This window comes from Cryptotermes secundus, unplaced genomic scaffold (assembly GCF_002891405.2).
Source record: "Cryptotermes secundus unplaced genomic scaffold, Csec_1.0 scaffold1863, whole genome shotgun sequence".
NCBI lineage: Eukaryota > Metazoa > Arthropoda > Insecta > Blattodea > Kalotermitidae > Cryptotermes > Cryptotermes secundus.
This window is the reverse complement of record NW_019725440.1, coordinates 194,591-208,922: the sequence shown is the minus strand read 5'-3', so window position 1 is coordinate 208,922 and position 14,332 is coordinate 194,591. Positions and strand designations below refer to the sequence as shown.

Below are 14,332 nucleotides of genomic sequence, written 5' to 3'. Positions count from 1 at the left end.
AATGTGAAAGGTTGAACATTGTGTACATTGTGCATTTCAGACATTATATGTGTATGTATATAATTAACAGCTATTGTAATAGTAGTTTCCGAAAAAGTATTGATGCCCTGTGAGGATGATCCGTAGGGATCGAAACATGCAAGGGTGAAGAGTCTTCAAATGATAAAACTTAAATAGTCACATTTGACGGTGTTATTTTTGTCTTTGCAAACAAAACATGAATCAAAGGTCAGCTTTGTTTTACAACACTTACTTATGGATCTGAGCCCTTCTTGAGAAGCCACCAAATCTGCAGCTACTCAAGAACTTCCCAGAATTTCATGGAACCCGAAGGTTCATTACTGTGTTCACAAGAGCCCTCAACTGCTCCATATCCTGAGCCAGATCAATCCCATCAATCCCGTCCTACATCTCTAAGATCCACCCAACTATGCCTTGGTCTTCCCAGTGGTCTCTTTCTTTCCGGCTTTCCCACAAATATCCTATATGCATTCCTCTTCTCCCCCAACTGTACTACATGAACTGCCACCTCATCCTCCTTCACTTGATCATTCTAATTATACCTGGAGAATAGTACAAGTTATGAAGCTCCTCATTATGAAGTTTTCTCCAAACTCCTGTCACGTCATGTTTTATAACACAGCAACTAAAAAAGTTGTTCTGTAATGTACTTTCTGTTTTTCCCAGGGATTGTGTAATGTAACACATGAAATGTTGATTTCAGAAGACAAGCCGCAGCATCTCAAAATGTTTATATAAACAAAATCACATTTTCAAAAAGAGCAGAACTTTCATACAACATATACAAGGACTAAATCTTCTAGGAATTGTATTACAGAGCTATATAAACAGTTCATAGACTTAAGGAAGTGTTGTAGACAAGGATTATTGTTTTCAATGCATAAGTGATTTAGTGGTAGAGTACACATACGAGTCATTTAAACAACACCAAGAGGGTGATAACAGACATGTCTAGAAAGTTGGGGATAACATTAGCAACTGTTTGCAAAATTCTGGTTATATTCCTGCAAGTTGGGGATGCCCAAGAAGATGTTACTTGCCCCATGTATTTTTGACTGAACCAATGGTGATGAGCAATACTTAAAATATGTCATGTTTTAAAGATGGTGTTACATTTTATGTTTCAGGGCTAGTAAACTGATGTACTATGAAGATTTTGGGTTCAGAAAATCTCCTAAGTTCTTTGAACTGCAAATTGGTGGTCCCAAAGTGGTCTCATCCACAATTGTACGATCATGTATTCGGATCTTTCTCTATTGTTGAAAAGAAAACTTGTGTACTGTAACAGTTATTTGGATGTGCTGGAGGGATTTGTAATCCCACAGATATAAGTACTACAATCAGACACTGTTTTACAGCAGCACATGGGTCCATCACATGAGGCCTTAATGGTACACAAAGCCCTCAATAATCATTTCCCAGGAAGGCATACTGGCTATGACAGACCAAATCTTCAGGCAAAAGATTCGCCTCACATGCCTCTGCATTTTGATTTATGAACATAGTGTAAGGATGTGATTTGTAATATGATTTTTATCATAATATAACTACAAACCAGTGTCAGGGCTACTATAGCAAAGGCTAATACTAACATCCTTGGATAGAAATGGTCAGAAACTGAGAACTGACTCAACACCTTATGTGCAACAAGGAGTACAAGTTGCTGCATTATACAAACAAAGCTGTATTCCTGCATTCAGTTTTGTTCAGACTAAGGCTCTGCAGATTTTTTATGAACAACTCCTTCTCTTCCTTCTCCCTCACTGCTCTCCTAGCCCTTCTAACTGTCCATCCTATCATCATTTTTCTAATATTATATTTAAGCATCCTGTTACACTCTATACGATATATGATATAAATTCCGTCATAAGTGCAACAATTTATTGTAGGTCTTTCGTTTCGCTTTCTTCCACACTACATGTTTCGGCCGCAAACGGCCATCATCAGGTGTATACTCTCACGTAGCTGTTACACTGCACCCAGTTTAAAATTTAAAAACACACAGGTCTTCCCAATTGGCTAACAGGATCTACTTCGCTGATATCTGTCTGATTTGTACATTATCTTTGTCACCCACACACGTCAATTTTGACATTCATGAACTGGCAATTTTAAAATCTTCAGTTCCAATTTTAGGAAATTCCTTTAAAATTTTTTCCAAATTTTAAAATTTAAAATTCTCACGGTTACTCGCCCCACGTCTATAGTGCTGCAGCGGCTACTTCTTGTTTTCAGCACTGTACAGGTGTTATTCTGTGTAGGCACGCACACAGGAGCCTATGAATCAGACAAATATCAGCGAAGTAGATCCTGCTAGCCAACTGGGAAGACCTGTGTTTTTAAATTTTAAACTGGGTGCAGTGTAACAGCTACGTGAGTGTATACACCTGATGATGGCTGTTTGTGGCCGAAACATGTAGTGTGGAAGAAAGCAAAACAGAAGACCTACAATAAATTGTTGCACTTAGGACGGAATTTATATGATATATCATTTTTCTCTCCATGCACTAGCAATGACCCACTGTTTTCCACAAGCATGAAAGAAACTGGCTATTATATATTTGTAGCTGTTTCAACTGTTCTTTTGTTAATAAAAACAAGAATAAGATACTTTATTCTAGCTGACAGATTTTCAATGTGGATCCCAGATTTACAAAAAATTTGTTCAATTCTGCTTGGTATTGTCACGTGTATAGTTGAGTTTTGGATTGATGATTAGATTTATTGGACTCTATGATACAGCTTGTGACTACATGTTACAATCCACTATTACGAACCCCCCCCCCCCACATGTACACACACAGACAGTCTCAGTCTCTTTCTCTCTACAGTCCACAGACACAACTTCACTAGCTGTTGTTTGGTAGTGGCTTCCAACAGTGGACATTCCCCTTCCTCTGGGTTCGTGAACAGTCCCCAGTCTCATCTACCAGCATCCTACAGAAACAGCTCACAATAACTGCACCTCAGCATTTTTCTGACTAACTCACTCACCTATCAACCAACTACTCTTTACTTCACTCGACTTGACTCAGCTCAACTAGCTCTCACTCTACTAACTGTCCTGCTTATAACATCTTGGCATGGACCATACAGAAAACACAATTCCTCTGTTGTAGTTCAATTGCTGCCTACATGTCTGTTGGGATGCCCACATGATCAGTACTCAGCCATTGTTTACAAAGCCATTACTTAGCAACCGCTGTTGTATAACCACTTATCTGAAGGTCAGTGCATAGCAACAGGTCAACAGTATCATTCTAGACACCCATCCAGTGTATAAAAAGAATTTAAATAAAGAAATTCCTTTAAGTTGTTTTTAAACTTATTTACATCATTAGAAGTGACTTTAATTTTATTAGGTAGTGCATTGTAAATCCTTATGGCCATGTGAATTACCCCATTACCATATTTTGCCAAATTTACCTGCCTCATATGTATATCCATATTATGTCTAGTATTTATTTCATAGCAATCCCTATTTGTATCAAATATTTCTCTATTTTTTACTACAAACATCAGCAGAGAGTATATATACTGTGATCTTAAAGGATATATATTCATATTCCTAAACAGTTCTCTGCATGACTCTCTGTAGCCACGTCCTTTTATTATTCTTATAACTCTCTTTTGTATCTTAAAAACTCTTTCTGCATGTGTTGAGTTACCCCAAAACATTACTCCATATGTCATAACAGAATGGAAGTCTGAATAACAAACACGTTTAATGTTTTTACAGACACCACTGGTTTTACATTTCTTATCATATAACAAGCTGTATTTAATTTCTTTATTATCTCATCTATATGTCTATCCCAAGTTATATCATTTTGGATAGTCAGGCCAAGAAATTTTACGTGATTTGTATTTAACAAAACTGTTCCTATGCCTCCCGTTTCTCTAACTACATTATTTTTTTTACAGTGAAGTTCATATAATAAGTTTTCATTATATTAAGTGACATTAAATTTTTTTAAACCAGTCCACCAGCATCCTGTATATTTCATTTATTGTATTTTTAAGTCTTATTGGATTGTCTTGAGAGATTAAAAGACTGGCGTTATCAGCAAATAGAATGGGAATACTCTTAGTCTCCAAAATCTTGGGTAGGTAATTCATATTGTCGCGTATCGGGCGTATATCGCGACAAATAACTTCTCGATGTATTTGATGTAGCGAATTTTATTTCACATCCGCTCTCACAATCACCCAAATTACAGATTTACGATTACTGCTATCTGCAGTATCACAATTAGTACACTCCAAATGCCACAATACAACTGACTGGTTGCTGGCTAACTCGGAACTAACTCGGAGGTAGCTCCAGGACTGACTGACTGACTGACTCAGTACAACTGACTGTGAATAGCCTTCGCTGCTCCTTATGTAGCCTTGATCGGACAATACGGAAAACGGCCACGTAATAGGCACCCTTGTTGCCTGGCGCTGTGTTGCTAGTAACGCTAGCGGTAGTAACCGCTGTTACTACCGTAACAATCCTGTTGTGTCACCGTTACGTTACCGTGCGGAGGAGGGGAAGGGGAGCGCTGACTCACCCGCCGCGTCACTGCTGGTGGGGGGGGGGGTTTCTCCTTTGCGCAACATGTCACAATATATATTATAAACAGCAATGGTCCCAGTATCGACCCTTGCAGGACACCATTAGTTACTTTAACTCATCGAGAGTTTCCTTTACTACTGTTTGTCCCATTGGAGATAGCAGTTCTCTCTCTCTCTCTCTTGTAAACCGTTTGGAACTGTAGAGTGAAACAGCTCTCTGTCTTGTAAACTGTTTGGTACTGTAGAGTGAAATAGCTCTCTCTCTTGTAAACCACTTGGAACAGGACATGTGCATCTAAAGTATTTTGCTTAGAATGACCAGGAACATTAACCTTTCCTCCTGGGACATACTGTATATATAAAAATAAAGTCTTCACTGTGATTTCAGAGATTATTCAGCAAACCACCATGCCTTCATGTAAATTCAATAGTATGTTTCAACCACACAGGGCCATCATCAGGTACATATGTTGATTTCCATAATTTGTTATACTGTATTGTGTGTATAGTTCATGATGACTGTACATCAGAAAATTTACCATTTAATCCATACTGGCTGCTGTTAAAATAATATATAAATTACTTAAATGATTTAATCTATAAAATTATTTTAAAATAATTTCATATATTAAATTATAACTACAATTATAACTACTATCACTGTGCTTCAACCAAAAGAAACACAAATCAGAACTGTACATCAAATACAGTACAGTTCAGGTATAATTGTATAGCTGATTCAATACAAATTTTTGGGCTTATGTAACTGACATAAAAAGTGTGCATATAAATACTGCAAACAGGCAAGCTATATAACCCCACACACCTGTGTCTATGATGCTTTCAGTAATGCCACCAGTAAGTCCTGTTCGTTTCACCTCGTTCACTTGGATGTCAGTCCAGTAGATTTTGCGATTTGTAGCAACAAAGTCCAGCTGTGACGGTGAAAGCACCTGTGGCAGACTGATGGTGGGGATGGTATGATAGTAAGGCATTCCTAAATCCACGCCACGGATCTCATTGGCTCGGGAGAATAGTAGCACTCGCTCGTTCACTGCAATATGGACACAAAGACGCACACACACACAAACATAACCCCGAAAAGGTTAGTTAAATGCCAATAACATTTTCCATTAGGAACTATACCGTCACGTCACACTGTTTTCCAGTACTACCAACTGCCAACATTACACTATGACTGCAGAAAATACATGATACATATATACAAAGATCCATGGAAGAGCATATGACCTTATTATCTTCCTTTAAGTGTTCAATGCAGCTCTACTTCATCACACAGAAATCAGTAGCACAGTCAAACCTGCTTACCTGCTTAACATTTTCAATGTGGAGAAAGGTTTAGTATTCATATTTATTGCTTATTTATGATGCAGATGGTAGATGGCTTTCACATCACTGAAATATTTTATGCAAAGTGAAGAAGAAAATCTCCTCAGAATTTAAAGAAGGGAGGTGCACTAAAGAACTCATTCCAAAAACTTGCCTCATTACAAAAGCCCATGATATAAGAGTAATCTCATGAAGTTCAATACTGACAGTGGGTTTAAAAATGTGGTTTCAAAAGCAAGAATTTGGGGTAAAGTTCAGGCTACAGGAATAATATGCTCAATTTTGATATTGGAAATGTGTTTAAAAATATGGTTTCAAAAGTTTTCCACTTTTGAAAAACCAGGGCTAAGGGAGTAATCTAATGAATCTTGATACTGGAGGTGTGTTTAAAAATGTTTCCAAAAACTTGTTTCTTGGACAAAAGCCCAGGGAGTGATGTGATGAATTTCCAGTTGGGCATGATTCTGTTAATTATTGTACTATAAGTGTCTCCTTTAATAATGTTATAAAGAACACACACATATAGCTAACATAGTGGTATGTAAATCATATAATATTCCTATAAAATATCTCCAAATAAAAAATCCTTGTTACTAGTAAGATACTTCACAGAACATTTAATTCCTTAAAAACAATTTCCTTCCTGCTTCATTGTAGGATAAACAAATAAAAGCAACTGAGATGCTGTCTGATAGTGGCTGGATGTCTTTATAAAACTCAACCTGAGAACACACAGTGTACCAAGCTTCATACTTTGAACCACCCGAGTCACCGTGTTGTTTCACTGATGGTGACAAAAAATATGCCGGTCTGCTTTGGAGGTAATCAATGATCACCAGACTGCCAGAATTTTAATATCACATTAAATCTCATCCTTGCGAACACAAATATATCTTTAGCCCTAAGAATTCAGAATACGAACCTCAAATACTGTCTGCCTATAATGGCTGTTATGTGGTTGACATTTATCACACTCAACTTCATTTTACAAGAGGTTTAACTGGATGACATGAATCAAAGTAAGTTTCTAATAAGACCATAGTGCTGGTAGTGGTAGAAATGGAAAACACTAGGGATGTCAATCATTAATGGTTATTCCAGTTACTCAAATACAGGGATCAATACTAATTTTTAATAATAAAACAAAATACAGCTTTCAGGAACCAAGAAAGAGAGACATGTTTCAAAACATTAATCTAATTCAAACGTATTAAAAACCAGTGTTACATCTGGTACAATGCCTTGCAACATATGAAAACAGTAAAGAATTGGATACAATAAAAAGAAAATATAACACTCAGAAAATTATGAGTTAACATTCTGGCATTAATTGACATCCCTAGGATGTGACTTAGTGATCAGATACAAACTCAGAAGATAAGCACTGGAGACAGGAAACTGTATGCTAAAGAAACCAGACCAGCAGAATATAACAAACTTCAGAAGTCTCCTTTTGTGGAAGAGAAATCCAGCTGATTCATACATGCAACTAATGATCTGTTAAACCAAACTAGCCACATGCATCAGATTAATTAATATGAGGAAATTCTATGCTCTTACAAGAAAGGAAGAGACTTCATACATTGTCAGTTAATCAGGAAATGCAGTCCCACACTGAAGTTCAGTAACACTGTAACTAAGAGGGCACTTCAATGCCCTTGCAAGAAAGAGAGCCTTCACACATTCTTCATGCAATCAGAATGTTCAGTATCATGAGTCTGAGAGCACTTCAATGACCTTGCAAGAAAGGAAGAGGCTACTGTACATTCTTGGTGCAATTAGGAAATACAGTACTCTCCTAAAGTTCAGTAGTATATTTCATAACTAAATACAATATCAAAATCACTTGTCATTGGCATGGAGCATAACAGAAATATAATGGCTTATACCTTGTAGGTTCCAAAAATAAATTAATTTCTGCATAATTTTACTTCTTGAAGTTAATGCATTTCAATAAAAGTTTATGTTTGAATAACAAATCATTTTGGAAAATAATAAAAAAGTCTGGGAAGAATTTAGAATGCCTACTTCACTTCAACTGCTCCAGTCTATATGGTGAGGCTGGCAATTACTATGACCTAATAATCATATAATTTAGCAAACAAACTTCTATGTACAGTGAAACCAAAATTTAATGGACCTACATTTTACATTTTCCTGCATTCAATGCACTTCTTCGTGATTCCAACTGTGTTACCTTCTTCAACTTAATGTTTCCTGAGTTAAGGCTTTAGCTGCAATTTCACACATGAAGCTTTGATTACTTTGTGTGTTTCCTGAAGGGGAATTTTTCTGCATGTTCAAATGTGTGTATGGCAACCCTTGCATAGTTTAAGTTTATTATTTGCAATTGAAAACTATTCAGGAGGTGGACAACAATCCAACTGTGTTCTGAACTGAAATTGTAAAGTGTTTTGTGCTGCCTCTGTTGTCATTAAGTAACATAACTCTACAGAAAGCTTAAATTCTAGAGGAGGAAAGATGGTGTGGGGGATATTCTTAGAAAAAAAATATATTAAATGAAAAAGGTTTAGTGCCTTATTACTGCTTTAACCAAGTTTAACTGTCATTTTAGGCTCTGTTCCCCAGATCTCTCATGTAAGGGACAGAGAGCCTGTCCCTGCCAGGCAAACCTTAAATCAGGGTTTCACTGTATTGTTTCCACTCATAGACTTCGACAACATTAAATTTCCTCAACATAACATCAAAGGTTTGAACTGTCACCATGTTTTTGACTGTTAACACTCAAAAAATTAATGATACAGAATTTGCAGACACCTATGAACTATCTCTATACAAAATGTCAGATGCCTAGTTGCAATACTGCATTAGTTACCATTATCAAACAAACAATTCACATGCCTGTCATATTTTTTATTTACATTCTATAAAAAATTACCTTGCCAAACATTGCATATTTTTAGGATCAATTACCACATGCCATTTTAAGTTCCTACACTGGTACCTCCATAAAAATGTTACCAAACCACAAGAACCTTCTGCTGACAGGTGGTGCAAGATAAAGCACTGAACCCAAAATACCATCACCAGGTTTAGAACGCCACTTACCAACGCATGTACGCTGATCTTCATTTAGACGCATGACATGGGGGCAATCACACTTGAATGTGCCATTCACATTCAGCAGACATAAATGTGAGCAGTTTCCATTGTTGTCTCCACATGGATTTTTAACATCTGAAAGTATCAGAAAAATTAAATATGAATAAAAGGCAACTTTATTTAAAAAATTAAATTATTTCCATAAAAGTTCCACAATAGAAAAATTATATTCATCCTTCTACCTATTACTGATAAATGTCCTAACATTAGGACAAGTTTTTTCTTTTGAACCCATTTCTTGATAGCCATCCGATCCTCTCACATTACATGCAGAGTAATGAAGTGGCTCTATGCACATCACTTAATTTCTGTCAATACAATCTGACACTTTATTGTTCCCCCTTAACATAATGTGCACAGTTAGACCCACATTTGAGGTCTGTTTGGAGAGTAGTCAATTAAAACAGTAAGCTGAGGAAAACCTTAAGTGGAGGTAACTATCTCTGAGATTATGGACTTGAAATCACTGACTAGAAACACTGAACAAAGTAAAACCTTCTATCAGGGAACATTAAGTCAGGGTTTCACTGAACATGAACGAAAGGTATTAGAATACTGCTCTGATACAGTCTCTCACACAAACCACCAATGAATACTGTATTTATTTGAGTAAACAGGACCTCAAATTTAATACACATCACTAATATAAAATCACAGGTCTGAAGAAGAAGAGGGAATAGAAATTATTGTACTCATTGAGGGATTACAATAACGTATTCTTTTTGTAATATATTTTTGCACTACTACAATTATTCAATTGTTCTGCATAATTTAAAATCACTGTTTTAACATTTTCACGCCTTCTCTTTAGATCTATGATTTACCCAGTCTGGGGAAATTCTCCTGAAGAGAACTGGCCTAAGTACACATCTGACAACATGTGAACAGCTTTACTATTTGACAGTGTAACTACGTCAGCTCTTCCTCTATGCAAAGAGCTTCAGCCAGAGCTCATACATCAAATATACAGCCTTTAAGCCTGCACACTTTCCAGTTTCAAGGCGCACATAAAACCTCTGAAAATATGACAAAATACTGTTCAATTTGCTTCACTCAAATAAATATTATTCAAGGAAAGGATACTTAAATGCATACTGTTCTTATGAAATGGGAGCTGAAATATTTGCATGGAAAATCTTCTCAGATACAAATTACCATTAACTTTCCCAGTATCAGATCTAGTTTTCATCTTTCTTGAGCTACATAAACAGAATCTTTCCTTCATTTCAAATTTCTCTGGTTTCATTTGGCAATGCATGTAAAACTGAATACCTCAAGAAGTTCCCTCCAATTTTGTACTTAGTAAAGTGCAAAATATGAAATTCTTATTTACAGTCATAATAATATAGACAGTAACTTGCAACTGGAAATATTTGGCTGCAAATCAACTACACACTAAATCATTCCACATTAAATCCAAAAGAGAAATTACATACCTCTAGGCTGTCGGCTAGGGTGAAGAAGCTGTATATCAAAGGGCTGTGTCAGAGTCCGCTGGATCACACTAATGTCTGAACCATTCCACTTATTAGCTCTGATAACAGCATTGGTCCGCCAATCTGTCCAGTATACATAATTGCCAAAAAGTGCAATTGCAAATGGATGTGACAACATTTCATGGCCTCTCATGACTTCCCGATGATCAGAGCCATCATAAAATGTTGTGTGAATGGAATCTGATCTACATAGAACAAAAATAGGTTCAAAATTTACAACACAACTAGTAAACAAGTTAAAATACATATAATTATTAGGATCACTCAAAACTAAAGTGCAGTGAAACCTTCATACAACTGAGCAAAGTCCTTGGACCCAGTGTGGTATATAAAGTATACACCCATGTCACGGATGTTTAGGATTAGAATTTTGCCATAATCAATATTATAAATGTGGCTACAGAATTCACAACACAAACCATAAATTCACCCATACAGAAACTCGGGATAAATATTGTGACATGATGGAGCCATAATAGCAGAATGTGTAGATAAGGCCATTACTAGGCAATGGTACGGTTTACCCACGTCTGGAGCAACAAGTAAACATATAACAGAGGAACTGTTGGAAACAATGAATTCTATGCAGTCTGTGCTAAGGCTATATACAGAGGGCAAACAATGCAAGTTAGTGAGTTATGAGCCAGTTCCAAGCCAGCAAGGATGTGAGCAGGGAAACACAGCAATCTTCAGTGCCACAAACCGTTACAAAGCAACTATTACTGAAGACACAGAAGACTTAATGTTTGCAGTAGTGATTTGTAGAGTGTGCAGATCAGTGTGACTGTTACAGTTATTTGTAGATATGATTTATAAGTGTTCAATAAATAAATTATAAATCCAAACCGCGTGTCTAGTCACTAACATGTGACAATTCATTCTTTTTAAACATAAAATGCAAAACAACAATAAATACTATCAATTTTTTTCAAATAAATTATCATTTTATTAAGAAATTGTGACTGCATACTGCATTTGTCAGTGATAGAGAAGTTTGGCTGCTGCTCTTTTTATGTTAGACTGTGCAGTGTGTTACCATTATTTAAGATGTCTGGGTACCTGATATTATTCATAATGAGTGAAATGTGTTTTTATTGCAACTGTGAACATAATAAAATGTTCACAGGAATTGTAACATGAGTGTCAGTGGGAAAATTGGATCTTCTTTACAGAATTTCATGATACAGACACATTTTCAAGAAAAGTTCCCTTCTGTAACATGAACCATCTTGTACTAAATATATTGGAGAGAGACTGTGTCTTCTTTCTCTCGATTTCTAGTGATTTTACTGTGAACAACTCTCACCCTCACTTCCTGGGGACAAACCTATGTTCCCAAAATATCACAAGCCTCTTCAGCCCACCTTACATAAATACAGCCTGTCTGCAAAAGATGCAATTTGAAATTTTAATATTTTACTAGGTCCTCAAGTTCTACAGAACTTTAAGAAGTTTATTTTCACTTCATGAATCAAATCATCTCCCCATAGGGCTGGATATAAAACATGTCACATATTACAAATTCATGATGACTACACATCATTTGTCCTTTGTTAATACTTATCCTCTAACGTACGGACTTTTAAATTGACAGCAGCCCTGTACGGCCTGAATTTAAATCACCCTAATTAATTATCACTGCAAACTTTCAGAAAAAAAATCATATTTTCTGTTCTATGCAACATAGAAATATGAACTAAAAAGAACCTGAAAGACAATAAAATTTTCTACATATACATAAAAGAGCAAGTTTTACAAACGAAAATTAACTGTGAATATTTTGTCATGAAATGCAAAATATAATCTTTATTATATATGTTATGAAATTCCAAAGGACTTACCCATGGTTTTTTCTTCAACCTTGAATCATGGTGATATTGTAAATATAATTACACTACATACAATAATATTTTGTTCAGACTGTACGCGAGTTTGAACTGTGTCACTTCACAGTTTACGATAACTCACACTCTGACATGCTTGTGCCACTTCTCGAAGCAGTCCACCACATATAGCGCAATGTCACACTTTTTACAGTAGCAGAGTGTGCTTCTGCGCTTCTTATTCTGAGAACAAATATGACATCTTTGTTTTCCTTTGGTTGGCCAGTGTTGTGAATGTTTCACCTCCAGTCGACTCAGTTGGGCCCCAGATGAACTTGGCCTCCCCCGAGAAACGACACTAACTGTGATATTCACCTCATGCGACTGAAGAATCAAATCCCGCACCAATATTTCACGGAACTTTTTGTGTGTCATTTTTCCACCATATGACTTGTGTAATAGATATGCATTTAGAATAGTCATATCTAGAAGGTCGAAAAACAATTTCTTCGTCCACTGCCATGTTCTCCTAGCAATGTCATAACTGTTTACCATCCTGTCAGATTTATCAACAAAGCCCATGTGTGCATTGTAGTCTTCAATTACATGGGGTTTGACAGCACGGCCAGATTCATCTTGGAAGTTGCCTTCCAATGGAGGAGGGTGCATATTCATCAGAACATACACATCACACTTGTCTTTCCAACGAACAACACTTAGATGCCCCTTGACTCTTGTAACCACATCCCCTTTTTTCAATTTCACTGACTTGGGCCAAATTTTTTGTGGCATTCCACGCCTATCATTGCGAACGGTGCCACATGAATTCATTTTCCTGTCTAAAAGATCATCAAATAAAGTAGGAGAACTGAAATAATTGTCCATGTTAATTCTGTGTCCCAAGCCTTCTACTCTTTGAATTAGCTGGAGAACAATGCCATGTGTCGATGTAATTTCTTCTGTCGCAAGTTGCCTTTGTTTGCCCAAATAAACTGTCATGTCATAAGTATACCCAAAAAAATCGCAAAGCTTGTAAATTTTTATACCAAATCTTTTGCATTTCTTTGGAATATACTGACGAAAAATCACTCTCCCTTTGAACAACTCTATGACTTCATCAACAGCAAGACATTCTGCTGGATTGTAAAGTTCACAAAATTTCTTGTTGAGATTGTCAAAAATTTTTCTAATTTTCCAGAGCCTATCATACTCTGGGTCATCTCGATCAGGAGGAGCTTCATTATTTTCAAAATGTAGGAATCTCAAAATATGGAAGAAACAGTCTTGTACCATAGTGTTACGGTAGAATGGAGTGTAGTATTGCTCTTCTCTTGACCGATAATCTTTGAGGGTGTCCCGTTGATCTTGGTGCATTTGAATAATTATTGCCAAAAAGTTATATATCTCTTCAATTGTAACGTCAGGCAGTTGAACAGAAGGGCCTGGAGCATCTTGGCATGCCATAAATTGGTGGAAATATCTGTTGGTTTCTTATAACAAGATTTGGAATATTTGTTGGAAAAACAGAATGAAAATGGAAAAAGGAGACGACTGTGCATTTATATTGGGAGCAGCTGATCTGTTGATTCCACTTGGAGGACCAGTGAAGTCTAGTACCTTTGGTGAATCCCTGGGTCTTCTCTATCATGAAACCTAATTTCTGTTTCCTCTGCCTCGTCTGATGATGATGATGATGACGACAACAACATATTTGCTCGAGGTTCAATGAACTCACTGATATCTTCTAACTCTTCATCAGATTCCTCTTCCATCAATATTTCCTCCAGTTCTTCTGCATTGAGAAGTTTGGAATATCAGGCACGTTTTTGAGGTTCCATCTTGGGGGAAGGGGGTTTCCAACAAAATCGAATAAATTATGTTGATTGACAAAGACTAGCAAAATAGTGATGCAAAGTAACCGTAAATGTATTGTACAATAGGCCAGAAGTGGCAGTAGTA

The 14,332-nt window shown here is 36.5% G+C and overlaps 1 protein-coding gene across 2 annotated transcripts in view; it reads right to left on the bottom strand.

The window, feature by feature from the left end:
- The window catches only part of LOC111863445 (prolow-density lipoprotein receptor-related protein 1), a 273,951-nt gene that overhangs the window by 120,746 nt on the left and 138,873 nt on the right, over positions 1 to 14,332 (bottom strand). The window contains exons 27-29 of one of the 2 annotated variants that reach the window (XM_033751069.1): positions 10,491 to 10,735; positions 9,001 to 9,129; positions 5,408 to 5,638 (exon numbers count right to left, since the gene is read on the bottom strand). In XM_033751069.1, coding sequence (XP_033606960.1) covers positions 5,408 to 5,638; positions 9,001 to 9,129; positions 10,491 to 10,735 — 605 coding nt within the window. The remainder of the gene's footprint in view (positions 1 to 5,407; positions 5,639 to 9,000; positions 9,130 to 10,490; positions 10,736 to 14,332) is intronic. The other variant, XM_023849788.2, reaches the window with a different exon arrangement.